This window comes from Dermacentor variabilis, chromosome 1 (assembly GCF_050947875.1).
Source record: "Dermacentor variabilis isolate Ectoservices chromosome 1, ASM5094787v1, whole genome shotgun sequence".
NCBI classification, from domain to species: domain Eukaryota; kingdom Metazoa; phylum Arthropoda; class Arachnida; order Ixodida; family Ixodidae; genus Dermacentor; species Dermacentor variabilis.
The window spans coordinates 282,522,108-282,549,335 of record NC_134568.1 but is presented as its reverse complement, the minus strand read 5'-3'; the positions used below and the strand labels follow the sequence as shown (position 1 = coordinate 282,549,335).

Below are 27,228 nucleotides of genomic sequence, written 5' to 3'. Positions count from 1 at the left end.
TTCTTTCGCATCTGTGCAATCCCTAATTATATTAAATTGCTCAGACGTCGCCCAGAGTGAGTCCGAGGTTAACTACGTTGCCGTTATAGTTTTCTTTTCTTTCTTTTTAGCTGCACCGAATTCTTCAATATCTAGTGGCATATAACCTTCGAGCTAAATCACTCGATCAGGTGGTCATTACTTCTACGAGAAATCAAAATGCTTGATTGAATAATTAATCTAACTGTACGGATTACATTTAATTAATTCCTTTACGTGTGTAGCTAGTGAATTCGCAAGGCATATCCACTTGGAACAAATTCTGAGGGTGGCGCCGGTTTCGATATGCAGCGTCAAACTTGGAGTAAATATGCACTGTTGTTCCACTTACCTTTTTAGAAAACGCTGTTTTATACATCGAAGCACAGAAGTACCTGGAACGCCAGTGAACTTCGTGAGACACTATGAAAATTAATACCTAGAAACCGGTGTAGTCCTGAGAATTTGTCCCTAGTATATACACCTTGCGAACTCGCCGGCTATAATTCGTAAATTGAAATATGTGCTATAAAGTCAATAATTAAAAAGTTACTTAGCGTAATAACGTTAATTATTCAATTACTCATTTTAATTTCTCCTAGAAATAATGGCCACCTCATATAGTAATATAGATCAAGGGTTACAATTCTCCTATCGGCCACAGGTAATTTTTAAAAGTTGGGCGCAGGTAAACAAACTGAATACCCAAGCATAACGGTGCACCTTTTATTACCTATATCTGCAGCCTGTTCACAACGGTACTCTACTGTATAAGAACGTTGTTTTCCTTTAGGTCACGGTAGAAGGGGACGCTGCGAATTTGAAACCCCCGCGACCACTTGTTACGGGCTCGAGAGATTTTCACACACTCGTTGCGGTTATCCGATTCATATTTCGATCAACGAGGACCTGCCATTTAGACGGTTTCATTTCAAGCATTGTGCGACACCTGCGCGGCATTGCTTCCGCCTGCTAATCACGTGAGTGCGTCGCCTGCACGATCAAGCCGAGACATTGTACTCTGTGCTCGGGTGAACTATCCCCCCCCCCCCTCCCTGCCCACACTACTTATTCCATTCGCCCCGACTGTGTCCGTGGAAAAAAGGGGACCTGCTGGGCGTCAGTTCGTCAGCAGCGGGCGTCGCGGTAGGCTTCGTGACGCCACCGGATTTCAGATCGACTCGCGTGCGCCGTGCGCCGACTCGCCGGCGTGCCTCGAGTCCACTTTCTCTCGGACTCTGGCCGCGCGTGAGTCGGCGCTTCGCATAGTCGTCGGCCATCACGGTAGGCCCATTCGTTCCACTCGACTTCCTAGCTGCGAGCCAGTTTCCCCGATGGTGGGGCTGGGGGGAACCAGAGCCCCGAGCGCCGTGTTTGCCCTCCACTGCATCGGCGATCTCCGACGGGTCTGCGTGCGCGCTCAGCCGGCCCGGATTCCCCAGTGGCATGGCTGCGCGCCCGACTGCGGCCAACTGGAGCACGGACCCGGAGCAGCCGCGAAAAATGGTGCTTGAATCGCCGCGCATTCGGATTTGAGAAGCCCGCGCTCTCCAACTCCTCCGCATGTCTTTTTCCGTTCTCGCCATCATCCCGGGGCTGGTGTTCGTGCGGCAGTGAGAACTGCGCCCGGCTTCACTATTTCTTGTACACTGTCGCTGCTTTCTGGAAATCGGAAGCGAAACCCTAGGGGCACCCGCGATAGCTCTGAGCGGTGTATTTAATAGCAGTTGCAGAAGTGGGCGTCGCTTTTCGCTTCCTTCAACTGAAAGCGAGCGCCTGCTAGATTTAGTGGTTTCGCGTAGGTCGCGCTTGATTTATGTGTGCAAAGCCATTGCGCTCTGCAGAGCGATTACCATTGGCTTTTTTTTTGTGCTTTTCTCCCATCTTCGTCTCTCCTGTTGAAACATCTGGACGCAAGCGCCGTCTCCTGCACTTTGTGCGCGAGCGCCAAGAAACAAAGTGCTGCACTGCCTGGTTTCGGGGCAGCATTACAAAGTTGAGGAATGCTCTCGGCCGATAACGTCCCGGTCTTGCAGACGGGTCTTATAACGGATGGCCTTCTGTCAGCATATATGGTTCAGATTGAGGGCCATATATATCCTAAAAGCGCCGCAGGCCAATACGTGTTTGCATTTGCATGCTAGCTTAGCATAGCCTGAGAACTTCAGTACATTAAACAATAGAAAAAACTAGAAATAGAAAAACTTCAATTCAGGGACTCCCTGTGTCTCCGTCAAATATATTACCGACGCGGACGCGAGGTACATGCCGCTGGTATATGCGCACGTATTTAGAAGTGGTTTCGTGTAGCCGTCGTGGGCCAAGCAGGTCGTGTATTTGCTAAAGCTCCCGTGTGTGCGTGTGCGTGTGTGTGTGTGTGTGTGCGTGTGTATGGGCGGCCGCTAAAGAATAGTGTTGGATGGGAGGACTATTCATTGGCCGCGCGTCTGATAGCTGTTGTTCCACTTGAAATGTAGTTGCGCGAAGTAACACTATGCGCCAGAGGCGAGCATTAAAGGCGACATCTTCGGCCGAACAAATACGAATGCAAAAGCCCTGAAGCCCTAAGTACGGAGCCTTTGTGCAGTATATTTGGCGGCGGCTAACTGGCGAATAAGGCCGGCATGAACGCTTCTATTTCACGTTGCAGCCGCGGTAATGTTCGGCCTATATCTCTTCGGCGCGGAAGGTACAGTTTGGGATGCTGTTCCTGCGTGTGGAAGGTTACGAAATGGTTCTATATGTATGCTATCGCCTGGTTGACCACATGTTCGACTCATTTGCTTCGCTCTAGCTTGCAAGCCATCTCCCCTTCGGCGTTGAGCGCACGCATGTGCAACGCCTTCTTTCTTTCTCTTTCGCTCACGTAAGTTTTTTATTTATTTATTTCCCTTAACCAGCTCTGCGCTATTTTTTTTATTCGTTATTGCATGTACTGACCACAGAAATGACAAAGCCAACAGTAGTGCAAAAGAACCACCTTAGTGCAGGGAAAGGGAGATCAGCTTCGGGAAGTGAGCAACCACCCTTATGAAAATGGTTATGTCCTTTATGTTTACTGTATGTTTCCCGCAGTTCACATGAGGAAATGTCCTTTATGTTTCCTCCATGTTGAAATTTGGCCACTGCTTTTATGTTTCCTTCGTGTGTCCTCCCTTTATGTATCCCTTATGTTACCGTACTTTATGTTTCCTCCGTGTTGAAATTTGGCCACTGCTTTTATGTTTCCTTCGTGTGTCCTCCTTTTATGTATCCCTTATGTTAACGTACTTTATGTTTCCTCCATGTTGAAATTTGGCCACTGCTTTTATGTTTCCTTCGTGTGTCCTACCTTTATGCATCCTTTATGTGGCCGCAGTGATTAAATCCTGTATTTTACGTAGACATGCATAGATGAAGAGTTCCGTGTGCACATCTCATATTTATAAATTTTTCCCGAGTTAAAAAGTTTTGCATTGGTTTTCATTGTAAGGTTACTGTTCCCTACATGATGCAGCGCACAGATTGAAACTCTGCTATGGCACAGAAATTCATGCCAATTTGTTCTAAAATTACAAACTAATTAGATTTAATAGATTATTTCAGTATAACACTTGGAGTACCACTGTACGTTCCTCACTGCAGTGCTGCTGTTCTAGTTATGTCTTTGTGACTAATATAAAATGTAATGTTTGGATGGAAAGATCAGGTTGGATCAGTGCTTGCACTTTTATAAGAAAGTTTTGACTATACTTTGCAAAGGTTTGTCTGAAACTACGAACAGTTTATTGGACTATCTGGATGTTACTTCAATTTGCCAGGTCTGCTCACAGCAGACCTTTGGAATGTGGTGCTTGGGTGAGAGCTCACAAGGCACCTGAAAAACAAAACAAAGCCAATCTTTTTCACTTATTCAAAAATATTCATATAACCAAGAACAGCCTGGCCTTTATGCACACAGCTAAGAAACGTGGAGCAGTCAAAAACAGATAATAAAAACATCAGGGCAACACAGAAGCTTATAACTAATTGTTGTTTGAAAGAGACTGAGCTGCCAGTCCACTCAGGTATTAAATTGCTCACAAATTCTTTTAAACATTTCTGCAGCAGCTACTAAGTAGTACATGACCTATAGGAGTAGGCAACTGGCCAACAAACCTTTGTGTGCCTGCTTGTACAGATGTCTCGTAGTTATATCTCAAGTGGTTACACTGTTATATGGTAAAATTCAGGCGGGAATAAAACCAGCCGCAAACATCAGACTACCTGGGAAATTATCACCAAAACCTAAATATCTAGTAAATCAAATGAACAATCGATTACGAAGGGTCTAAAACCTAGACCGCGATCCCTTTTCCGATGCTACTCCTTTTGCTCATTGATCTGACCGACATTCCGCTATCGTTATTAACTAGAACAGCCAGCCGTGGAAGGTGGGTTATAAGAGTGGCAAACATCGAGCGCAAAGCATCGCAAGAAAATCGCATCCCTTATTAGGCAGTGTTACAAGCCACTGTCTTTAACAATCGCAGGAACTCACATCCTGTTCTTCGGGTGAAAATATTTATGAAAACGAGCGTCTGATTGACATGCCTCGATTAAAAAGAAATTTCGCTGTTGTAATGTCGGTCTATATTTGCCCTACAATATAAAAGACAAATACACGAGCACGTCGAAGAACACAAACAATGCAGACAAGTTCTCGCGAAGCTGGACTTCAATCTGAACACTATCAATAAAGTAATCTTCACACAAGCTAATATCTGTTCAAGTGTCAAACATCGCAGTCGCGTGCCAACTCGCGATGCCCGTGACACATCGACATGCATTACACACGTAACTTGCGGAAATTCATATCTACGGAAGAATTTCTTGCCGAGAAACTACCGAGAAAACAGTAACTTTCAGCGTTTACGTAAATATTTGCCCATTAAGTCCCAACAATCAGCGGTGGTAGCAGATCACTCCATAAAGCAAGTAAGCGGTAAGAAATATTACATTTCACGAAAACTCCCCTCGTGAAACGCTTTGCTCAATGTGCACAGCAACATGGTCAACGTACGCTCCGAAAGTGTTGTGTTGTCGTTCCACAAAGCTTACTACATGAACCAAAAGCTGCGAGAATGCGCGCAAGCGTCAGGCCTGCTTACCTTCAATGTGGTCAGCAAACGGCTTCTTCGTCTCGCAGGCACCACGCGACGACGCTCTTTCCGGCGCGAACACTGTCGAATTGCCGATGAACACCAGCGCACGAAAGCACAACTTTCAACAAATTCTTCCACGCACCATAATTCGAAGCCACAGTATCAGGTATTCCACGAGCGAACGCGGACAGGCGAGAACAAAGGCAGCTCGGACGGGCGCTGTAGTACAGAAGACACTGGCGTATCACAGGAAACATAAGGCGAACTAATGGCGTTACACGAGTCCAGAGGTTTCCTGATGGTTAATGCACACGGTACGGATCACAGTTTGCTTAGGCACTTCGAAAATATGATTAAATTACCGTGTAACTGCAACGAGCACTCTCACCGCTCACAGCAACACAACGTGGCCGTCACACTGCAGCAGCGCCGCACTGCGGTTAAAAAGTGAATTTAGCCTCCGAGATCTACATTTCCTTTTAGGGCGTGCATTTTGGAAAAGCACGGCCTTCGAGATTAAAAAAAAGTCGTTGCTGGAAGGAAGGCTGATATTTAAACACAAATTATTGACTTTAAAGTGTTTTGGTGCGCTGCCTTGTTTTTTTAAAGTATATGCAGAGATTTTAGACGAACTATGCGCGAACTTTTGCCGGCGGACTCGAGCCAATGAGCGCGCATCATGTGCAGCACCGTCGCTTGAAATGGCGCACGGTGTGCGGGCAGCCGCGATAGCTGTGACACCCACCGATCAGAAATTCGGAATCGCCACACATATACACGCTTCTTATGGCGCACAGTGGCGTGTTTTTGAGAATGTCAGGCCTTATCTTGAATAGGTGGAACCATATTTGCTCGTAGCGTAAAGAATAAAGGCGACAAAATGTGGCGATGGCTGGCTTGCAGCGGCAGCGGAACTTCGGCCAAAGTGAAACAGGCGTACTGCTTGCATGCTCGCATAATCAAATACGGCCATACTCCGCACACAACTTTCATACTCAGCCAACTCACAATTATAGATTGTTCAGTTGTACGCCAAAGCAAGCATTTACGGGATCCGCGCTGCCCTACTTCTACGCGTGCTAATATCGACACAGCAGTTACTCGTACTTGTGGTCAGCGCGAAAGCGACACGGACAAAAGGAAGAAACACAACAACACGGCGCTGTTTCTTCGGAGTGTTTGTTCCTTGTTTCCGCGTTGCTTTTGCGCTGTTGCTAAAGGTACGATGAATCGTAACCAACTCGCCCACTTTGCTATCTCGCTACAGCAATCACACGCCGTTTTGAAAAGAAAGGCACTTTTAGCATCAACCGCCGGTTCTGCATTGGTTAGTGACCAAACTTTTGTGTATAATCTGCGCGAGTAGTAGAGAAAAGGTATCATGACAAGGCCGAGGCCTGAAAAAAAAAATAGCGTAGAAAAAGCAACATGTCAAAAAGTGCTTCGAAGACCACGGTTTTGAGGTGGAGCAGTGGCAGCATCTCCCAATGTTCGAGCTTTTTTTTTTCAGCTTAGAGCATCAGAAACGTTATAGATATTCAATTTCACTACATTCTTTCGACCTAGGCGTTCTCAAAGTTAGCGGCAGCTCCAGTTGAGCTTTGGAGGTGGCAGCGCTTGCATTTCCCGCTGATGGCTGCAAAGAAATCTTACGAGCGTAATATAGAGCCAATCGTAATGTACGTATTAGATATTTATGTGTAATGAGGCTATCATGAAACCAATATAACACCGCGAAGAGCTACTTAAATGGTTGTATAATCATATACGCTCACAGCATAGCGGCGGATTGGCCGCGGAGGCATCCGCTTCTTTTGCGGTTCATGTAGCGCAAGCCATCGAACACTGCGCGTCGTGCCACCGCGTCTCTAGCCGCCGCGCAATTGTTATTTCTCGTTAGGGATTATTCGCTCTATGAAGCTTTGATGTACGTATGTACTGTTGATGGCGCGTGGTGATCAATACGGCCAAGATATATAGGGAGGGGGAGGCAGGCGCACCCCCCATGTTTTTTTTTTTACTTTGATACGCCAGTAGGTAAAGTTAATACATCTTTCAGGTAGACGACCTATCTGTAGCATGTGTAAAAAAGATATTCACTGGGCGCACGCTATGTTACCTGGATGTGCACTCGAGGGAGTACACAGCCAGGTAACATAGAGTGCCCACACAGGTAACATGGTGCTCATATATATATATATATATATATATATATATATATATATATATATATATATATATATATATATATATATATATATAAACCAGATATGTAAATTAAGTAGATTATTTCCCAAACTGGAGGCGAAGCGAAGCATCTGCAAGACGCCTGCTATGAGAACCGTCTTAAACATTCCATCAACTATATTTGATAGCCTAGCTGGCACAAAACTTTCATGAAAGTCTTGCATATTAGGTTAAATACTGCAGATTTCTGCATCTGACTTGCTACTGGAGAATAGCAGGTTGAAAAAGTAATAAATACTTTATATATTAAGAGAATGCATAGCATAAATCATTTGTATACACCATCCTATTTCACGGCAGGCTCAATTTTCCGCACAGTATAGCCACAATTAGTGCCGGTCGGTATGTCTAGTGTGAGGAGTGCAAGCAGTGCCTTTTCCCTGAATCTGCCAGTGACTAACATACAGTACAGATAGCTCTAACTGTACTATTTGCAAAAGATGCTCACTGCGCACATTCTGTTACCTACATGTGCACTCAAGTGCACATGTAGGTAACTATAAAGAGTGCATGTACCATATATAGATTATTGCTCTATGTTACCTACGTGTGCACTGGAGTGCACAGCTAGGTAACATCCCGCCGTAAACACAAAGGGCACATAATACAATAATTATAATAAGGGTTGTTTTCTTGGGGCAAAGGAAAGGATAAGTCAAGATTTAGTACTTACAATGACTCTGCAGAGTGTATCAATGGCTGTCACACAGTACAGATATATCTGCCTGTATTATATGTACAGAGAGTTGTTATGTGCACTCTATGTCACCTACATGTGCACTCAAGTGTACACTCAGGTAACACATAGTACACACCCAGTTAACATCCTGCCGTAAACATAAAGGACACATACTAGAGGCATAATAAAGGTCACTTCCTCGAGGTATAGGTTAGGATGAGTAAACATGTGGTACACACAAAGTTGGCGTCCCGGAGGTCACACAAAGGACAAGGAATCATAAAGGTCACATAGGGCACAAGAAGGAAACATAAAGGAAACATAAAGGCAATGACCATTTTCATAGGGGCAAGTCGGATGCCGAAGGCTGTACGGCTCTTGGAACGCCGCTATCGCCGCGAAGAAATACGCCTGTGTAGATTGCACGTCGACATCTCTGTGTCAATGTGCCATGCAGCTTTTCCATCTGTTATACATACCCAAAAGCATTATAGCCTCAAACGGTATGCTACCTTTATTCTCAATAGCAAGGAACCTGATACTGTGCAGGTCTAAAGGAAAATAAGTACGCTGCAGTATATCCCAAAACAGGATTGCGCTGCCACAGTCAACAAACAAATATGGTCAATTATTTGGGTTTTCTGCAAAACGAGGAGACGGTGTTTTGGCAGGGTAGCCAGACCGATGCAATATTACTGCTGATACCTATACTGTGGCTCAGCTAACGGACAGCGTATACTTCTGGCGTCCTGCAAGCCTTGATTTGCAACTCGCGCACTGCGAATCGTACCATGTGCATGTGTCCTACTGGGTTTCAGGCCTGTATCTACACGTGTTTTCGACGACCGTAAAAGCCACATGAAGTACAGGGAACGTTCTAGCAGCCAACAAAGGGCTATATATATATATATATATATATATATATATATATATATATATATATATATATATATATATATATATATATATATATATATATATATATATATAAACTAACCAGTAATTTATTCTACAAGAGTAAGAACACGTCAGCAGTAGAGAATTCCAGGTGATGCGGCTCTCTCTCGCAGAAAAATTCACTTGCCGTGACTTCAGCTGGCCTACAAAACGGCTACAACAGATGCAGCTTTGTTATAGCGTATAGCAACAAATGTAAGAACTTAGCGTTAGCATTGGGTGACGCGCATGCCCATGCGTAAGCGAGGCGTACGCTATTCGCGATTTAGCGTTCAACGCTAACGCACGCGAGGGGCGCCTTGCGTATGGGAACGTGGCTGCCGTCCCCCTTGGATCTATCAAGTCGCCGTCCTGCACTTTTGCAGCGAAGCTTTCTTTGCCTCTTCGCTCGACTTTCCTACTGCTGCTTTAAGGAAGAGAGAGAGAGAAAAAAAGATTATGGAGATGTATACAAAATGCTAGAATGAAAAACATGTGTAGCATGCTTAACTCAAACAGTATAAGTGAGTATTTGTCACCGCTGAGCGAGTCAGTGAGAGTACGCGGCTTTGGAAATGAAGCGCAATCGCGCAGCCTCATTCCCGAAACTGCGCGTCGGCTAACCGGCGTTGTAGCTAAGTACCAATTTTACATTTCCTTCATAATTCGTCACTTGGCGTTGCGTACATAAAACTTTCCGGCAAGGAAAGTCTCTTTGACAAGCGACTTATCTCGAACATTAGTTGCACCACGCTCTATTACGTTTTGCGATCGTCAATCATGCGTTGCACCATTTCCTTGCAAGTAAATCTCATTACCACTTTCTAATGCGAAAGATTTGTTTAGGTTAGCGCAAAACTGTTTCTGTTCAGCGCACTTTCACACTACGGGGAACCACTCGGAAGACATCACTTTATCAACGTAAGAATAAAAATATTGTTACAAAAAGAAGATAAACCTGAGGAAAGCCTGCGAGCATTTTCTTGCGGCTTTGTAAGTCTCCCCATTTTCTTATATTTTTCTTTCTGCTTGTTTATTTAGCCCTCCAGCTACTTATTCGCTCAAGTACCAGCAAACATAAACTTCGCAATTGTCTTGTCTTATCTTTAAATGCCCATTAAATGCTTACAGAACAAAATATATTAAAAATTGATCTAAGCCAACCTTGTCGCCTGGTTTTTTGTTTTTGTTTTTTACGCGAAAGCACTAATTCTCATCGCTGGACTAACCTCGCCCGCCAATTATGCTCGTTACTCGTAGCAGGAGCAGTGAAAGAAAGGGTTGCGCTAAGCCGACTAACATGCATACAGGGATGAGCGGTGTCGCGATGGAAATAATCAAGGTTCATGAAAATTATCTTGCGAAGGTCAGCAATGCAGCACAAGACTACGTAACCTAGTTTTGCCCGCTAATTTTGTCCGTCCTGGTATCAGACGTTCCAGACTGCATTTTGCGGCAATGCCGCTAAAGCAGTGCATGCATTAACGGACCGCAGCAACCACATAGTTACCTGAGAATGACATCGTACTTATTTCGTGATATGCTTAATTAACGCGCTCAGGAGCAACAGGATTGAAATGTTTGTGTCCAACGGAGCGAGCGAGCCAACATGCAGCTCGCGCTGGAGAAACACAGCATTACAGCGCAGACACAGTAGCTGAAGGCCAAATGCTGCACTTCATCGTCGCAAAACCGCCCACAAATCATTGAGTGCGCCACGGCAAAGGAACATCAAGGACGATAAACGAACGCCATACACCGTGTACACTCTGGTGACTAGCAGACGACGCAATCGACACTAAGCGTGGTGACGACTGCGACTCCGCTCGGTTTCGCAGGGAAGTGTCCGGGAACATTTCCTATGTACTGTTCTGTAAGCCTGCAGAGACTCGCATTTCAAAAACACGAGCAGCGCAGGTCGGCCGACAGCGTCGGCTTTCCTTCACGTAGCGAGCGCGCGCGCGGCAGCGAGTCTCTCTCTCTCTCTCTCTCTCTCTCTCTCTCTCTCTCTCTCTCTCTCTCTCTCGCTGACGTCACACGTGAGAGTGCGTCTCTCAAAGGTCTGGGGGATAATAAAAGCGCTGCTACGTGAAATCGTGAGCCGTCTATTCGCCGAGGCAAGAGCCTTCAGGAGGAGGCTGTTCTTAGCATCTGACCGATAACGCAGATTTCTTCCCAGTTAGTTCGTTAGCGCATTTACTAACAGGTTAGCCGAAATCTGGCGCCTAGGCATTGTTTCTTGCAATGCATCTTATAGGCGACGTGTCCGCACGACGCATCAGTATTGATTTACGCAAGATATTTTTCATTGAACGTAACTTCCTTAATGCGGCGCGCTGGTGCATTTGGTCCGTCTTTTATTGCACTGCCGCCTTTTCAACGCAACTTCTCTTTTTCTATACTGTCACGGATGTCTCTGAGTACTGCTCAATGATAGCCTGCTATTCTTCTGTTTCTTACCCGCAAGCCTCGAGTCAAAGTATGCAGCAACCACTATCTGATCTTTTTGTTAAGAACTAACGCGAAAGCTGCAGAAGGCAATTGTGTTCCTTAAAGTGGGAAATGCACAGTGAAAGGAACCGAGTGATCGCCGCTATAGAAGTGAAGCCTATTTCTGTGTTTTTCTCCTGGCTCCTTAATGCACTTCTCGGGTACCTGACAGAGGCTCTTTAGGCGCTGCGATATCTCGCGTCACACGTGCGGCCTGTACGTCGCCGAAGCCCAAGTGCATTCATCCCGGCGGCCGCGCCGGCTCTTCTCTGCATTCATCAATCTTCCCGCTTGTATCGTTTCGTCGTCCTGTCTTCTATTGAAGAGCGCTCGCAGGTTGACACCGGAACCGAGCAAAACCCTAACGGCATATTGAGTAATGAAAAGAAGGTACGTGGAGGAGGGCTGTTTGGGAAGGGGCGAGGAGAGGGGGGTGAGTATGGTATCACCTTCGTTGATAGCATTATGAAAAAAAAAAAGAGGAGGTGTCGGCTTTGAGCAAGACTCTGAAGTGTATGCCTTCCATTCATTCTCATAATCGTTCGTCTGTATACGCATTCGGGAGTCACTCCTGTATTCCTTAGTTTGTGCCTTAGCCTGCGCGCTGAATTTTTAGCACGACGTGCAAGATGTGCGCACGAGTTCCTATCGTAGCGCTTAAATTATTGCAGGGACGAACAGAGGGAGTGAGGGAGGGCAGGTGAAGCGGTTTAATGACGTGCATTGTATTTCAAGATGCACAAGTCGTAACTGTAGCATTGCTGGTTTCCCCTTTGTGGATATTTCTGCGGCACCGATGAAAGAAAGGGGAGGCGGTCTTCTGCTGTGATAGATGAACGCGCATACGGTAGACGACTGCTGGGGAATGCAAATGTTTCACGTTTGCCGTTTGCCGTACAAGAAGGAAGCACCGAGCTACTCAGACGTCGGTAAGAGCACGCGTATAGCGCTGCTGTAAACTTACTTTCGTCGCAACAAACTGATTTCAAGCTTGACTCGCTCATAAATAAGCCCATGTTCCTAGCGTACCCACCTTTACAATGTTCGCGCTTCCTCTTCTTTTCTCTTTCCGTTGAAAATCGTGCTTGTACTACGTTAAATGCCAAGAGCACTTCGTGTTCGCCACCTGAGTCTGTGCGCAGGCATATATGTCTATCGTCGACCGCGTCGCTGTATTACTGTACACTCCACTGTACTGATAGGCTTGAATTTCACAGTTGAAACATGTGCCTTAAAGTCAATAATTAAAGCGTTGCTTAGTGAATATTTAATTGGTTTCCTGGGCATTGCAATTTGTCGTGCAACCTCCGCCTGTTCCACATGTACGCCTGAAAATACGGAACAGCGCTGCCTATTTCAGAAACCTCTTCAATTAATTAACAAGAAAAGAAAGAAGTGTAAAAAGCCAGCCAAACAACTAGCCAATGATTACTTGGGGGAAATCAACTCTAAATAATCAGGCGCGAGGGTTCAGTTTTCTGTAAACTTCATATTTTTAATATAGAAATGAAAGTGCGAGAAAAGAGAACTCTGCTGCGGGTGGGAGCTGAACCCATAACCTCCGCATGACGTTTGTAAGGTGCCCCTACCGATTAGCTTTGGCGGCTGCTGCCCCTCCGTCCACTTTTCTTGAATAATTACCTGCCCTTACTTATAACCTATCCCTTACTAGCTTGGCTGCTTGCTTTCTCATGAGTTTAGCACTTGTCTCGCGAAGCGCATCATTTTCATCCTAGTACCACGCCATCTTATGCCTGTAGATTTTCTAATCTGATCGCTCCTCCAACTAATGCTCTGCCACCCTCGACTATATTTCCCTTCAATGAACAGCCGTTCGGCTAGTCTAAAGAGATAAAGAGAGCGACAAAATTGTTTATTCAACAAAATTAAATAAATCAGTGGATAAATAAAAGAAAACCCCCCCTACGGGGCATTCCGGCAGGGCGCCTACATTAAGTCTATTCTTTTACTCCCTGGCAGGTAGAACAGCAAGTTTCGCGAGATGGCTTTTCCGTTGGCAGGATAGCTTTGGGAAGGTGCATACAGTCGTTTAATGTAACGGCTGAACTCTGTATAGCGCTGCTAGGCAGATGTTTCCCAGTGCTGTTTACTCTAACAGAACAACAGTCGTGCGTGCTTTCACTTGCACTGACGAGATAACCAGAGCCCTTATTCACGAGAAGGTGTTGCGCTAAATTGTTCCTCAGAAAAAATTTCAGCCAGTGCTTCTGCTGGACAGTATATACTGCCAGTGTGGGCGACCGACCAATGGCTAAGAGCACCTCAGAACGAAAAGCTTTGTGAATCGGGCCCCGGTTGTCTTTCGGAATAACAGTACAAGCGCGTGCGTACGAGAAAAAAAATGTGTCGCTACGTCCGAGCGCGGCCTGCGCGTCATCATCAGGTGGGCCTGCGCGCGCCCGCCGCGGCGAGAAAGCGAGTCCCGAAGCACGCGCGCGCTCAGCCGGCGCGGAGGGGCGAAAACGCGCCGTAGAGGAGAGCGGGCACGCTGCGCCCGCGTGTTCATTCAGTTGTTTGCCGAGCGGGAGACGATCCCTTTGATGTGGTCCTCGTGCCAACAAACCGCCCCAGCCCAGAGGCGCCGCCTCTCACCGCAGAATCGGTCACCGAGTCTGCTCCGGGTTCGTCCCGAGAAATCGTCATGAATAAAAGATGGCCAAACTACCCGCTCGAATCTCGATTGCTTCGGATAGGCTCAGCTTCGATTTCCGAGAGCCAGCGTCTGCCGCCCCCGCAACGTCAGCGCTTCTTTGTGCTTGCACGCATTTCTCCGGCCTGCTCGCGTTTCTCTGCTCCCCGGACACGGTATGACTGCAGTCTCTTTCTTCCTCCTCACCTTTTTACCCCGTTTTTCTGTGTTAAGTTCTTTTCTTGCTGCTCCAAGATTTCATTCAGGTGAATTTATGTCTCCCGGTGTTAAGCGTTCAATAGCTGAAGGGCACGGCTATGGATAGCATTTGAAATGTCGGACGCTCTGTTAGCCTGCTGAAGCAGCGAACGGCGTCTCCCGCTCTGTACACTTAAAGGGCGGTGCGTTTGAGAAACACTGGCTGCTCGCAGGAAGCTCCTTGGAGCAGACGATCGTTTCCAGAACTCGCTTGGCCTTGTGAGTCAGGTGTGGTATAGATGCAAGTCTATTTGCATATTTAGGCTGCGCCAGCGTGCTGCGAAATGGGCTGCTTCGTGGAGGGGGAAGGTCGCTCTCCAAAAGTGACTCGCTATGCGTGACTGCATTTTACGCCGTACGCTGGCTTCGTGTGCCCGTGAAGTAGCAAACAGGCAGCATTTCAGAACGAGCAAAGCGTACGCCAGGTCGAAAAAAAGTAGCAAAGGTGCAACGCGCTGCTGTCAACGTGTGTCTGCTGTCCATGAAACTGTGCGTGCAGTGTTCGTGTCGTGCACGTTCATGTGAGCGTAGTAAGAGCAAGTTCCAGCTGGACAAGCACTTAGCTTTTTCGTCACCGATCGCACCGTGCGCTACCGAAGTGTCCTACCGAAGTGTTCAAATACGTCTGCTGCTGGCGGCTGTTGTTGTGCTGCTTTTACTATACCTATCGTTTTATTTCTGTTGATAAAATCAATACGTCGTGCTCGAATTTTCGGGCTGACTTCTGTAAGCATTCCTGTAAGCTCCTGTCCATTTCGGCGTAATGCCGGCTGTACCAGCTTGATATAGTGACGTCATGACTGTCATTGCCCGCTACTAAAAGCTGCCGCAGCTTTGGTGCCCAGCCGCGCGCAGATGGTTCTGCGGTTAGCGGCCGCCTTCACGAACAGCGTACATATTCAGAACCTCTATCCACCATGGGATCGTTTTCACCCTTTGTACTTTTGTGCGACCGTCTTTGTCGCGTGCATCGCTTTGTATCGTGCGTTTTATTTTATTTGTCGCCAGTGATTAACGGACGGTAACGTCAGGGCGTGCGTAGGATTGCAGGCGTGCACCTTATACTTGCAATTCTTCTTCCGGGGTTCTGCAGTTCGCAAGTGTTTTCACGGATATGATGGCACAACAAAGCCGCTCAACTAATTTTTAACCGTGAGTCACCGGCGGCCGCAATGTGTCAAATCCACGTCCTCCAGATGTCCAGTCTCGAAAGGCCACCAACACTTCAGCGATAAATGGAGACTCGCAGATGTTAACAAAAGTAAAACAGCGTCTCGATCCATAAATGCCATGAATATTTATTTAAAGAGGTGAAGAGAAAGATTGCTTCTGTGATAACTGTGAGCAGATACCTAGTTCGTCTTTTTTTGTTTCGTTTTTTTTTTTGTTCGTAGCTATCACTCGGCAGTGCGCAGTTGAGGGTTTTCCCATTTCCGAGAATTTTATCCACAGGCAGAGCGTCTGCGAAGCCAGGAGGCCCGCCATGGCGCAGTCTCGCGCCAGGTTTCGGGGCCAGACCGTGGACGACATTCGTCGATTAAGTGGCTCGCGGCATTGCTTCGAGGCACAGGGAACGAGCGGCGATCGCTCAACAATGGCCGTCGAACGCAATTTCGCGGTCACGGCCGCTCATCGCCTCGGCAAGCGTTCGGCGGAATTTCCGCGTTTCAGCGACCGACAGCCCCGTCGAGAATCGGTACAAGGCCCTCCTCCGGTGCCAGTTACGGCTCCGTCGTCGGTTCGCGAGGCTTCGTCGGGGGGTCGGGAGCGATTTCTGGTATTGATTCGGGCCACTGCCAGGACCGTCGGCGGGAGCGTTCGTTACGCGAGCGCCACTGCTGCTTCCCCTCGGGCCGGCCCTCTCCCTTTGCTGCGTGAACTTGGCTCCGCTCGGCAGTTTGGCTCTTTCTTTTATCGCCGCCTCTTTTCTCTCAGCCCGCGCGCGCGCGCGATGGTTGGGAGAACAAAGAGACGTTGTTATTCCGGTAGATTCGATTTCCATTTAGTTCTCCCAGGCGCGGACGTTGGAAACGAGCAGTCCAGGGTACTGGTTTAAGAAGCTGCGGGGGAAGACGGACACAGTTACGGAGACATTATCCCGTCTGGGCGAACTCATTAGAGCTGGTTTCAAGGCTGCTGCTCTTTCTCTGGCCGGCAGTTTGGCGAGGGGCCTCCCTCTCGGAGCCCAAGAGGGCAGAGGGCCCGGGACGGGGTAAAAGGAAAAAAAAAAGTTTCTGCGTGAGGAGAACAGAACCCGGGGCTCGTTTGTAAAGTGTTCCGGGGGCCGCCGTGTTTCACTCGAGGCCCGCTTCCCGCTACTTGGCTTGCTTCGCGCTTGCTGGAACTCGTTTCGAACGCCGCTTAACGACGCTAATGAGAGCAAGCAGCTGGCACTGACTGAACAACTAGCTCCCAACAAAGTGTTGTCAGATCCTCGCTGGTGGCTTTTCGCTGAGGCACGGCCCATAAAATTGCCTGTTTATTGGGGGGGGCTCGGTGGCTCCGCGGCTTTCCGTCGACCTTTGAACAGCGCATGGGCGTGCCGAGACTCACGTGTGACGATTGCGTGTAACGAATGCTTGTGTTAGTCTTCGGGTCTCGAAACAAATAGAAAAATAAGAGGGAAATGACACATTTGGGTAAAGCCGTGTTTAAGCGTATCAGTAAATAAAGTCGGCTGTCTTGGATGCGGCGGTTATTACGTACACGGCGTACATAAGTGTGTTGCCACCCTATCGGTAAAGTTTTATAGTATTGTCGTTGCTGCAATGTCTGTGTTTCTTTGTACGAGATTGCACCTGCTCAGCATACGTCACTGCTGAAAGAAGTGTGACAAAAAAAGAAAAGGTTGCGATTGGTTTAGGCCCCGTATCTTTGCGCGACCAGTATTTGTTCACTCTTTCAAGGCAGAATAGCGAGCGTCTAAAATACGGTGATATACTTTGCTATATCATATTGCGCATGTTGTCTTGCGACTGGGGCACATTCAGGCACTGCTCTAGAATGAAAATTTTTTGGTTTCTCTACACGTTGTTTCGCGGCACGTTGAAGTGGCAAGCTCACTCCACTCGCATGTGAATCTAGTAAACTTGTATTTTGGCTCTTATGGCAGTTGCAGAAATGAATTCAAACATTAACTCAAAGTTCCCCATGAGCGCGGTACACTAGTCTCATTATACTCGTGGTTCATTCGTTGCTCCACTTTGAGGTTCTTGCATCGCGGGGCTCCGCATTGTTTTTCCTGCTGCCCGAAAGGAATGAATCGTGTCGTTGCTAACTAAAATGAAACAACCAAGAGAGAGAGAGAGAGAGAGACCGAGGAGAAATATCGCAGCTGCCATTGTTGTTCTATCACGCTCGAAATTGCGTAGCCTTTCCCCGCCCTTCTGTCAGCAACAAAGGCGAGCTTCGTATTGTTTTCGGCCGCAATGAAAGCATTACTGGCGTGCAGAGCTTAGCGCACAAAAGCGCGACGGCGCTACCAGGCGAATGGCTCATTACGCCACGTCTGCCGAAGGCGCTCCGCGAAAGGATTTCATAACAATGATCGGAGACATGCGAAATTGGTGCGCGCACAAAGGATGTACCCGCCTTCCTTCTTCCCAACCCAGGGGGCAAGAACAGTCCGTTTATTCGTTTATTGCCCGGGCCGAACGAAGTATCAACAGTACTGCCATGTAGGATGTCGCACGAAGAATTGCAAACAGAAGAGTGTATTGGCCGACCCACCCGTCGCGGTGGCTTGGCGAGTATGCTGTGGTGCTGCTAATAACGAGGTACAGCACACTAAGCACGTATTCGGGGCATGCTATAGCGCGCAGCCCCTTTCCACCATTAGAGTCCAGCATAGTGCTTTCTGTGGAATTGTTACAACCAGTGATATCAGTCATACAACAACGAAAAGAAAATAGAGGACGACAAGGAGCGTGCCACACTAATAACAGGAAAGCCAGTGTGGTTGGCACAGTAAGCCTTAACATTTGCCTCCGAGAAAGAGAGCGAAACCGAGAGGGAAAGGTAGGGAGGTTAACCGAAGACGTGCCCGGTTCGCTACCCTACACACTGGGGAGGGGGAGAGGGGAAGAATAGATAAGTAAAGAGAAGTAAATTAATGAGGAGTCTGTCGTTGACAGAGTCACTGGCAGAAGAATTTCCGCTGTCACAAGCTTTCGTGCAGTCCAGCAGCCTTCAAGAAGTGCAGAAGGGCTTTTGTGCCCTGTTGCATGCAAGAATGCATAGGCCGCGGTCCGAGGATCTTTTCTAGAGCGTTCTATTATCTAGCAGGCTGCGTTTAGCTTGTAGAGCACGTCGTTGAGCGTCAAAGGATGGGCAGTGACAAAGAAGGTGCTCTAGAGTCTCGTCGCACCCGCACAAATCGCACGCCGCATTGTTGGCCATTCGTATTAGAATGAATAGGGGTTTGTAAATGCGACACCGTAAAGTTGTTTGAGAGCCCAGGTGACAGGCGAAGTCTCAAGTTAGGTTCGAGAGAGTACAAACGTGAGTTGGTGAAACCCAGTGAATTCCATCATAGAAGTGTGATGTGGCGAGCAAGTAATTGAAGTCGCCGCGAGGCATCCGTTCTTGAGAGTGGTATAGAAACCCTCTGATGTTTTTGATGAGCCGAGCTGCGCTGTCGTTTCCGAAATTCCGCAGTGGCTCGGCAGCCACTGAAATACAATGTCGTCTCCTTTCTCGAGTGCGTGATGACGAGCGTGTCTTATTTCGTACACTAGCTGTTTGTGTAATCCATGGCTAGGGCTCCGTGTTTTCGGATAAATCCGAAAAAATCCGATAAAGACTCGCCGGTAAAATTATTCACAATTTGGATTTATCCGACAAACTCCGATTTTAACGCCCAATGTGACCCTGTTCCTTTCTCCATCGAAAGCCTTTCGATAATGGGCATGTTCTAAGCCGTCACTGATACATTGGCCGATCTAGCCGATATAAACTTTATCTCACGTCAACAGTGTCTCGCAGGCCGCACCCATCGCACATTTCTGTTTGGATCTCCTTGACGAGAATAACCGCTCAACGACTGTCGCAGACCTTCATGGATACTACGCTGCTGTCGCTGAAAAGTGGGGACAAACATTTGAGAGGCACCTTTGCGATGCACTCCAGTAGTGAATCGTTTTGGTACAGTGTTCAAATTGTGAATCCAAATGTGAAGCACGAGGCAACTCGCGCGTTCGAAACCTCTGCGCCGATTTTCAATTAGTGTTTCTTGAAATTGACATCAGCCAGCTCATGAGGGATTTTGCGAACTATCAGAGCTATGAAATAAATAAGATTGCTGAACGCCCGTGGTTTCGGAGACTGCACACTGTCCAGTGGCCAGTGCTTTCTCGCTACCCGCTGAGTCTTCTGGCTCACCCTGTTTCTAGCGCAAACGTTGAAAGGGCATTTTCAAAGCTGAGAATAATCAATAGAAAGGAGCGTGCTTCCATAAGTAACAACAACCTCGAAAAGTATGCTTGCGGGTATTACAACAAGCTTTATGGTTGTAATACGCACAAATGTAGGTGTTTTGTATTAAACTATTTGTGCTTATGTGTATATGTCTTTGCGCGTTCAAACCTTCCAGGCAACTAAAAATCGCTTTGTGTGTTCTGATGTTTTCGTGTTCTGGTATCATTTCATCAAATACTTTGGAATATTGAGAATAATCTACCGAATTTTCGTGAATCGGGGATTTACGAGAAACAAACTCCGATAAACGCCGAATTTCCGCCGAAAAATAAACTCCGAGAACATGGAGCCCTACCCATGACGTAGGCCAAACTTCAGAGTTTGAAGGGCTGCTTTGGAATCGCATAAATTCCCTGGCTGCTGGAGCACATAATTGAGTGACCTTGAAGAGCCTCAAGATCTGCTGCTGTACACGTGGTATTGTGCGAATATTTACATTGCAAAGAGACGGCGTGCGACGGAACGAGTACATCTCCACTAGAGCTGTTGGGATTCGTGCAACCGTCCGTGTACATTTCTATCCCGTCAAAATAGGACTAGTTGAAGAGGAGCAGACACAACTGCTTCAGCGCTAGCGGTGACGCGTCTACCTTAACAATTCCAGGAACTGAGATGCACACGTGAATTAGCCGGAGCTACCACAATGCCGATGTTGGGCGTTTCGCAGGCTTGAAGTCAGGTGGTATCGAGTCACGGCGCCGTCACAATACCACAGAATCTAGCATGTGGTCGTCGCACTGTCAAATCGACCAAATGGCGTGATAGCAACCGTGAAAGGCGTCGAACGTGCGCTCTTAGCGTCTTACCGACGATACGAGCGGTGATCGGGTGTTCGCGTGCAATGACAATCGTTGCAGCTGCAGAAGAACATCTGGGACACTCTGTATTGCAAGGACATTAGTCTTGCCTGTGTTGGACAAGACAGGAAGACTGTATTGCAGGAATCCGAGAAAAGGTGACTTGTATAGCCGTAACATGGAGCGCACGGATGGCCCCATGATTTTTCAGCTACGAATTTAAACATATTATCTATACAAATGAGATTTTAACTTCATGTAGGAGACTTGGGGACTCCGGGACTCCACTCTAGGTCACGGTCCACAATAACGCCTAAGAACCTGTGAGCTTTCTTATACGCAAGTGACTGGCCATCGATGCACACCGTGTAGGAAGACATCGGTTTTCGTGTTATAGCCATTATAGTGCACATTTTCCCGCAGATATTGTCAGACTGTCGGCGAAGCTATGCCGCTGTCTGGGTTGCTGCTTTCTGTATTCTAGCGCGCACTTGTGGCCGTGTCACACCGGACGCCCAGATGAAGCCAATCTCATCGGCGAGAGCTGTGCAGGGTAAATTATAAGCAACTGGCCGGGTAAATTATGTGTATTCGAAGTTTCGCTTGTCTTTGCTACTTGGAACTGCAAGCCTCTCGGCGTGCACCCGTCGCGCGCCTTTCTTGGTTTAAAAAAAAAATTGCCAGAGGAACGTTGAGGTGATTTGCTAGCAGTTCCGAGACGATGCCATAAAGCGCTCCTTTTTAAGCGTCGCCGCTCTCGCCCCCCCCCCCCCCCCACCTCGTTTTCCTGTTCGCTCTAAAGAGCACTTCAATCGCCGCGCCGCGCCGCGCTGTAATGGGCCGGCTTATGAAAACATTTTTCGATAGACGGGATCGGGGGAAACTTACTGCGTGAGCTCACCGCGAAGGGCTTAATGAATCCGAGTGAAAAATGACTTGGAAACGACTTGGCGCATCTTCGTTTGCGGCCGTATGCACGCTCCGAAAGCGCCGTTTGATGGAAGCCCTTGGCCACGCAAGCTGGTGGTGTGTGCGTGAAAAGCGTCGGCCTGGAATTTTTAAAAAAAGGAAACAACAAAAAAAAAATGGCCGCGAAAGGAAACGCGTTCCATACGAATTTCAACTTGCTGGCCGAGCTGTACTTGTGTGCTCCGTGCTTCTCGTTACTACGTCTGTTCTCTCCGCTCCTTGTAAGATTGAATTACACGCCACATGAACTCGAAAGTGTAACCACGTACAGACCGGATTGACACTTGTCTGAGATGGTCGAGTGATCGGCTCCGGATTAAACACGCTTCGACTGGAGATACCTGCCGGGTTCGAGATGAGTTGACCAAGAGCGCCATGAGCATCCTTGCGACGTGCGCGCGCAACCGTACCGGCACACATATTATGCGAGTACGTTTTGCTGCTGGCGGATGGCGCTTGGGGCTCAGTGATCACACTGCCGGCCGCGGTTCTGCTCGCGGACAGATGGCATGGAAGCGTGCGCCTCGATGAAGTCGCACACGATTAGCACGTTCTTTCCCATCCGATCTCGCGCCCTGCAGACATGGCGAGGCGTCGCAGCTGTACACGTCCGGTGCATCCCGCTCGACTACTTCAGGGATATGCGAGGCTCGGTCTGCTCATTACTTCCCTAGATCGGCCGGACACCATGGAGCGACGGCCGTTTTATAGAGGATAAACAAAACCAGTGCTGCGACACCTATTGTTGAGCTGCTAACAGGAAAATAGATGATCAAATGCCTGGGCAGCTGTCTCCACGCGCTATAAGCGGCGGATTGTACCGATGGATTTTGGCCGCGCAAGTCTCCTTTTCCACTTCAACAACACATGGCTGGGGCGGTTGATTATTATTATCTATTATTCTATTATCTTATATTATTATGATATTATTATGATATAGTAGGTCTTCTGACGAGAACTCCCATATTCCCTTCCCCTTGCAATTAAGTAATGGGCTTTAAAATAAATTACGGGTTCCGTTAACATCCCGTGAACGCGACCGGGAATCGAACCTTCGTCCTCAGCAGCACCACTCCATAGCCACTGAGCCAGCTCTTCTGGAAATCGTAAGATTTCAGAAAAAGCTAGGGCACCTCACTTGGGGAGACTTTTGTTTACGCGCCATTTCGCGTTGGCGTATAGAGGTTGGCCGGTGCTCCTTTGGTGTCTTTTATTAAACCCGTCATCCTTGTTCTCACTTGTTAGGCGTATTTTTCCATGAAAGCGACCGACCGAAATACGCCGCGATGCGCGAGTCAACCGACTGCTCCGTTAAAAGTAGAACGACATTAAACAAAAAAAGCGAGCAGAGTGATCTCTTATTTCTTGCGTACTGCATAGCCGGATTGCGGTCATTGAGGGAGGGAAAACTAGTACGCTCTTCAACTACGCACGAAATTTGAACAGGCACTCGGGCCACTGCTTTTTTTTATGATCTACTTTTTTTTTTTCTTTTATAGCTTCCCTTTCTAGAGAACAAAAAAACTTGCTCGGAGAGGAAAACTGAAAACGAACCTCTTGAGTTCGCAGTGTTGCATGAAGGAAACTTTACTCTAAAGTGGTGGGTACAGTATAGTTACCTAAACAGTGGTAATCGTTGTTTGAAGATATCGAGCAGCATTACCAAATCTGAGTCTCTCTGCTGGCTTGTTTCATCTTTCAGGGGACGGATCTTTAAGTCTCGGGCGATTGCAGTAGCGCATAAGTTTCGGCATCTCAACAGTTACAACTGTGCATATCGATATCTTTCGGAGGGAGTGAACTGCATATAGGTACCAGATAGCGTAGTAGACAGAACGCACAAAGGTAGTACATCGTTAAAAATTATATAATAAGCTGTAAGGCATTTCCGCCCGTTCAGATAGTCATTATACTTACATCAGGTGTGTATATGCTTGGCGGACGCTGTTTCCTGTTTGTATTATTGCGTGGTACATTTATGTCGCATTTTTATTTTGCCTTGCCAATTGTGGCACATTGCTGAACCAAATAAAGGCATTAAGGTCTACAAGAGATAAAAACAAGTCATCGATGATGCACATGCTGTTAATTTCCAGGCGGAAACATATGTGATGTGACAATGCTTTAGCGGTGACATATATAGGAGAAAAAAGGACTTAGTCCTTTTTTCTTTTACTTATTAATGCAAAAGGTGCAAATCCGACTTACATTTTACATCCCTAATTCACAACGCAATGCAGTTAACTCGGTATACCTATTAATGACTAGGCATTTTCGCTTGTTTCATTCAAACGTACTTTCGTAGTTGCAGTGCAGCCTGACGTTACGGACGCTCAAATCCTGTTTTCTGGGCATTACTGTTTTTCGCAATGAACAAGCGATTACCTGACGACATTTGAGCGTTATTTAGATGCAGATGCGTGGCTTTGAAATCAAGGGAATTAAGGAAAGCACTGTGGCAGGTTCCACTTGACAAGAGTCCTCCGACGTGCCGTCTCAATTTACTATTGTCCGCTGTTGTTTCCAGGTTCCACCATGGCTTCACCAAGGCCGGGAATGGAGCGAGGGTGCTCACGAGTGTGCGTCATACTGCTCTACCTGACTGGCATGCTCCTCATCATAGCTGGCGCCGTCGCGGGCGGATTCATCGTCAACTACCCCGACATCCTCTTCTACCTGGCTCTCGCGTCCGGGTCGGCTATTGTGCTCGGAATCATCTTTGTGTCGTTGTCGGCCTGTGTTTGCTCCAGGCGCAGGCCGCCGTCCTCCAAGGATGCCCAACGGAAGTTTGCCGCGCCAACGTCGAACGGAGTCAAGGGCAGCTTGGCCACTGACTTCAAGGAAGCGTCCGTGGGCTCGCGGGAAGAGCTGAACGGCTCGGCACCTTCTTCGCGGCCCAGCGACGGACTGTTAAACATTGCGCTCGAGAAGGGCGAGTTCTTTCACAATGCTTCCATCGACGCGTCGAACCCCAAGAAGGCGCAACAGAAACCCGTGACAAGCTCGCCGAGGACGACGAAGGCGAAGCTCGCTCGGGATGATGCTGTTTTCCCGGAGCCGCCGAAGGTGGCAGAAATCCCCACTTCCCACCGATCGCAACCCGACAGCCTTCGAAAAGCGAAGGCGAAGAATGGCAAACTTCCCAAATCACCGGCGAGCGTCGGGGACTTCGCCTCGTTGGGATTTCAGGAGGATGACGGCGTCTTTGCGCCGGAGGAGACGAAGCCTTCTGTCAAAGGGCGCGGAAGGATACCGTTGACGGCGTTCAAGCAAACGTCGAAGTCGGTTTCGGACCTGGACGACGAATCGTCGTTCGACTCCGCAACGCGGCCTCCCCAGCAGCGGACCGCACCGGCGCGTCCCGAAACGCCGCAGATGGAGCCTCGGCTGGCGGTCAGCTGCCACAACATCCTGAGCGAGGAGCCCGTGCGCGTGGGCATCGCGCACCTGCGGCAGCGCGAGGACCCGGTGGCCAGGAAACCGCCGGTGCCGCGCAAGGTGACCGGCATCGCGCTGCCGGGCATGGTTCAGCGTGCGCCCGCGGCCGGTGCGTCGTCGCAGAGCCAAGACGACTTGAGCCGCGTTCGCCTGAAGCCGACCGAGCAGAAGCCTCGAGGTTCGCTGCGGGACCAGGTGCCAGAGGACGGCAAGCAGAGGCTTCAGCACAAGTCTGTGCCGGACTTTTTTCTGCAGGACGGTGGCGCCAAGCTCACCCTGCTGGACAGCAGTTCCAGTTCCTACGGCAAGTCTAGCCGAACCACGGCGCCAGCGCCGGAGACGCCGCTCAACACGTCCATGGCGTCGTACGCAGAGCCGGTTGGGCCCGAGGACCTGCACAGGTGCAATACCGTGGGGCTGCCGCCGGTGCCGCTCCCGAAGCCGGCGACGAGCGGCCAGCAGTTCCGCTTGTACACGCCCAAGGAGGACGGCCTTGTGATGGACAAACAGCCGCTGATGGCAGACTGGGCGGCCAGCGTTTCGTCCAAAAGCGACACATTTTCTAGTGACGAGGCAGAATGCCAGAGACAGCTTAGCTCGTCCCAGGAGCTGCTTATGGGAAGTGTTAAGTGCCTGGAAACGGAAATCTAGTTTTGTGTGCACTGCCGACAGTGAAGGCTTGCCCTTCGATGAATAGCGAGTGGCCATTTAGTTGTGACGCTTGGTTTACTACATCCATCAGACTGCCGAACGCAAACTACTGTCGTGAAAATTAAAGTGTGGTGATATTAGCGCAACCCTCGCGAGTAATATTTCTCTTATCTGAATTTTATTCGAAAGGAATAATATTTGCGCAAGGAAAGTAACAAACAAATGTTAATGTGTCCAAGTCTTAGATCATGACCTGTACTCACTTAGTCACATGGACTTGGACACCTTCATATACGTTCTCCCCAAGCGACATATCTCCTTTCTTTTTTTTTTCCCCCGAGTACGAACAGATTTAAAATCAGCTTTGACAGTTAGCGCTGATACGAATTTTGAGGTGGATTTCGGGAAAAGGTTCAAATTACCTGCATGAAAAATCGCGATGTCCAGACAACTAAATGTTCAAAAATTAAACTTTTAGAAATTTACTTTAGGGCAGATGTCGCAATCCGACCTCAAGATATGACCAAAAAATGCATTGGCGTTCCAGTTAAGTTCGTTCCGAAGTGCTAGAAGTAGGCTTCTGGAAAAGTGACGCTAATGTATTTAGTAGTACATTTTAAGGACTGATGTTAAAGAAAGTGCTGCTGTTCTTCGGGTTTATGCTAAGCAAGCACGGCTATACTGTTCGGCTTCAATTTTGCAGTTTGAAAAAGTATAGCGATACGATTTATTAAAATCAACTTTTGAATCTTGAATTAGCCACCTGGACATCGAAAATTTTCGCACGAGTTATGTTCGCCTCTGCAGGTAATCCCCCCCCCCCCCCCCCTGGGCAAATTGCAATATAAGCTCCATGTGATTAAAAAAAATACGAAAATATGTACAGATTAAAAGGAAAAGACGCATGATATGTTCCGTGTTTACAGTGTGTGTGCTCGTCGTTACACAGCGATGTATACATCTTCAGCGGGCTGATGGTACTATCGTCATTTTTATTAAAGCGAAAACACGAACGCATGGCAGACAGCCTCGTTGTTAAGCTTGCTCGTTGCACGCCGTAGTGGCTATGGCGTTGGCAACTCAGCCCAAAGGCGCGGGATCGAATCCCGGCCGCGGCGGCCGCTTTTCATTGGGGTGTGAAATTAAAAAAAAAAAGAGAAAAAGCCCGTGTACCGTGCAATTGGCTGCACGTTGAAGAACCCCGGGTGTTCGAAATTAATTCAAGAGCCCCTCACTACGGGGGGCGCGCCTAATTAAATCGCGGTTTTGGCACAGTGGAGCGCTAGAATTTAATTTGATTTTAATTGAAGCTCGCTCGTTGTCCGCATGTTGGGCGGCACCGCGTCACGATGCCAGAAAAAGGAAGATGCCACGATTTCGCATTCTCCACCCGATTGTACGTTTCTTTCCGTTTTGGGAGTGCTGGCGAGCGGCGAAAAACGGAATTCACTAAGGCACTCATGCCACGTGTCATACTCGCCGTTTACTTCGATTGGC

General features: G+C 48.0%; 1 protein-coding gene across 3 annotated transcripts in view; it reads left to right on the top strand.

Moving 5' to 3' along the window:
• Positions 1 to 26,744, top strand: part of LOC142566100 (uncharacterized) — a 66,826-nt gene extending 40,082 nt beyond the window's left edge. For all 3 annotated transcript variants that reach the window (XM_075676873.1, XM_075676883.1, XM_075676889.1), the window contains exon 3: positions 24,170 to 26,744. In XM_075676873.1, coding sequence (XP_075532988.1) covers positions 24,178 to 25,731 — 1,554 coding nt within the window. In that variant the 5' untranslated portion in view covers positions 24,170 to 24,177 and the 3' untranslated portion in view covers positions 25,732 to 26,744. The remainder of the gene's footprint in view (positions 1 to 24,169) is intronic.
• Positions 26,745 to 27,228: the final 484 nt, after the last annotated feature.